A 2121-nucleotide genomic window follows, 5' to 3' on the forward strand; every position below is an offset into this window, starting at 1 on the left:
CGAAGAAGAGGGACAAAGCGTGGGCGAAGGACCAGGGCTCCCACGCCCCAGGGTGCCCCGTGGGGCTGGCCGGGGGAGTGGGGCCCGGCTCTGAAGCAAGGACCCTGACCCCAGAGCCTTGGGGCTGGCCGGAGGAGTGGGGCCAGGCTCGGAAGCAAGGACCATGACCCCAGAGCCTTGGGGCTGGCCAGAGGAGTGGGGCTGTGCCCCTGGAGAAGGACAGAGGGTCTTGAATCCCAGGATTCTCCCCTGGACCAACCGAAGAGGGATGCCATGACCCAGGCAGCAGACTGGGCCCCTGAGGCCCTGGAGGGATTCTGGAGGCTGGCCACAGCCCCCTCCCTCCGCCAGCGGCTCCTCAGGGCTCTGGGTCCCCCCGTATTTATCCCCAAGGCCATGGGGAGCCCAAGGGTGCGTGGTGGAGGCTGTGGGGGGCATATCTTGGCCCCCCAGAGCTGTGTACAGAGGGCAGCCGGGCTGCCCCTGCCTCTTAGTAAATGGCTTTTATTTTTGTATGGATGGCCGCGTGGCCTGTTGTATGTATTGTGTCTCCTCGGGTCCCCTCCTGCACACGCGCACCCCTCCATGCCCAGCACCTGTGCCCCCTGCTTCTGCCCGGTACCCCTCTCGCCCTCCTGCCAGCCCCTCCCTATGGCTCTGCTGCCTGCCCGGGGATGCCGGGTGCAGGATTTGGGACCTGGCCTCGGGGGCAGGCACGGGGCAGACACTGCACCTCATCTGAGCAATAAAAGGATTCTGTCCCAGAGATGGATGCCTCTCTTCATGGGCCTGGGGGCTGGGATTTGGCTCTGCCAAATGGGATGGGGGGCAGTGCCATCTGGGAGGGACACTCTGGGATTAGATGAGGGAGCTGGGAGAGGGCTCTGGGGTGGGATGGGGCTGGGAGCTCGAGGCTGGGACCGTGCAGGGCCAGGAGCAGGACCCTAGATGAGATGCCCCTGCCAGATGGTGGGAGGGCATCAAATAGACACTCAGATGGGGGTTGCTAGGGCCTGGGGGAGCAGGGCTGCTGTGAGAGCTGAGAACCATTCCATGGGAAGCCAGGATTCCCCTGCTAAGTGCCAGGATGGGTTCCTGGTGACACTTGGTGACTTGCTGCATCTTTTCATCTGGGGAGGGGTAGGACTGCTGTGCCACCATCCCAGGGGACAAGCCCCAGAGAGTTCGGGTGCTTCACCCTGTGACACCAGATAGCAAAGCCCTGCCCAGGAGGCTGTTGGCTTTTGCCTGATGATGGCCACAGGCTGTGACATCTCCCTGCAGCTCAGAGAGGGGGTTGGCTGGCATCAGTGGTGCAGGCGCAAGCAGGCAGGAGAAGAGAGCAGGGCTTGCAGCACGGGATGGAGGGGTGCTGCAGTGCTGGGGAAGTGCGCTGCATCCTGTGCCGTTCCTTGTAGCATCATCCCTGGTGGTACCCAGGCCCGGCACTGTAGGCGGTGGGGGTGCTGTGGGCATGCAGAGTGTGACTGGGCGCTCTGCTCCTCAGCCTGCCACCGGTTCGGGGCTCTGCTTCCCCTCTGTCGAGCTTTGGGTGCCCCCTGGCACTGCTGTGCATATTCAGGGCTGTGGCTGTGCCCTGCTCCCCCTGCCAAGCGTATTTTGGGACCTGGGTCTGCAAAGCAGTCCCAGCGCCCCAGCACCACAGCAGGGAGCAGGTGCTGCCATGGGTGGCTCGAGCCCCCGAGTGCCACCCCCAGTGGTATGTTGGCTGGGGGAGCATGTGCCCAGGGAGGCTGGATTGGCGGCTGGGGGGGGTGTAGGGGACACGTGCACGTTCGTGATGCCAGGGCAGGGTTATCCCTGGGTGGGCAAAGCCGGGCAGCCTGGGAGGGTCTCTGCGCGTCATGGAACGGGGATGCTGGGGGTCTGGCAGACAGGTAACCCTCCTGTCCTCTCTCTCCCCGCGCAGAGCACTCGGCCGCTGCGAAGACAGGGGGCTGCTTCCCTGGGCGGGCGCTGGCAACGCTGGAGAACGGTGCCCGGACGCCGCTGTGGGCACTGCGCCCGGGCCAGCGGGTGCTGGCGATGGACGGGGCAGGCAGGCCCACCTACAGCGACTTCTTGGCTTTCCTGGACAAGGAGGCCCGTGCCCTCACCCCC

General features: G+C 65.2%; 1 protein-coding gene across 1 annotated transcript in view; it reads left to right on the forward strand.

Annotated features, from left to right (window-relative positions):
* Positions 1-2121, forward strand: part of IHH (Indian hedgehog signaling molecule) — a 13651-nt gene that overhangs the window by 1694 nt on the left and 9836 nt on the right. The window contains exon 3 of the mRNA XM_009645704.1: positions 1931-2103. Coding sequence (XP_009643999.1) covers positions 1931-2103 — 173 coding nt within the window. The remainder of the gene's footprint in view (positions 1-1930; positions 2104-2121) is intronic.

Source organism: Egretta garzetta, unplaced genomic scaffold (genome assembly GCF_000687185.1).
Source record: "Egretta garzetta isolate BGI_Z169 unplaced genomic scaffold, ASM68718v1 scaffold219, whole genome shotgun sequence".
NCBI classification, from domain to species: Eukaryota; Metazoa; Chordata; class Aves; order Pelecaniformes; family Ardeidae; genus Egretta; species Egretta garzetta.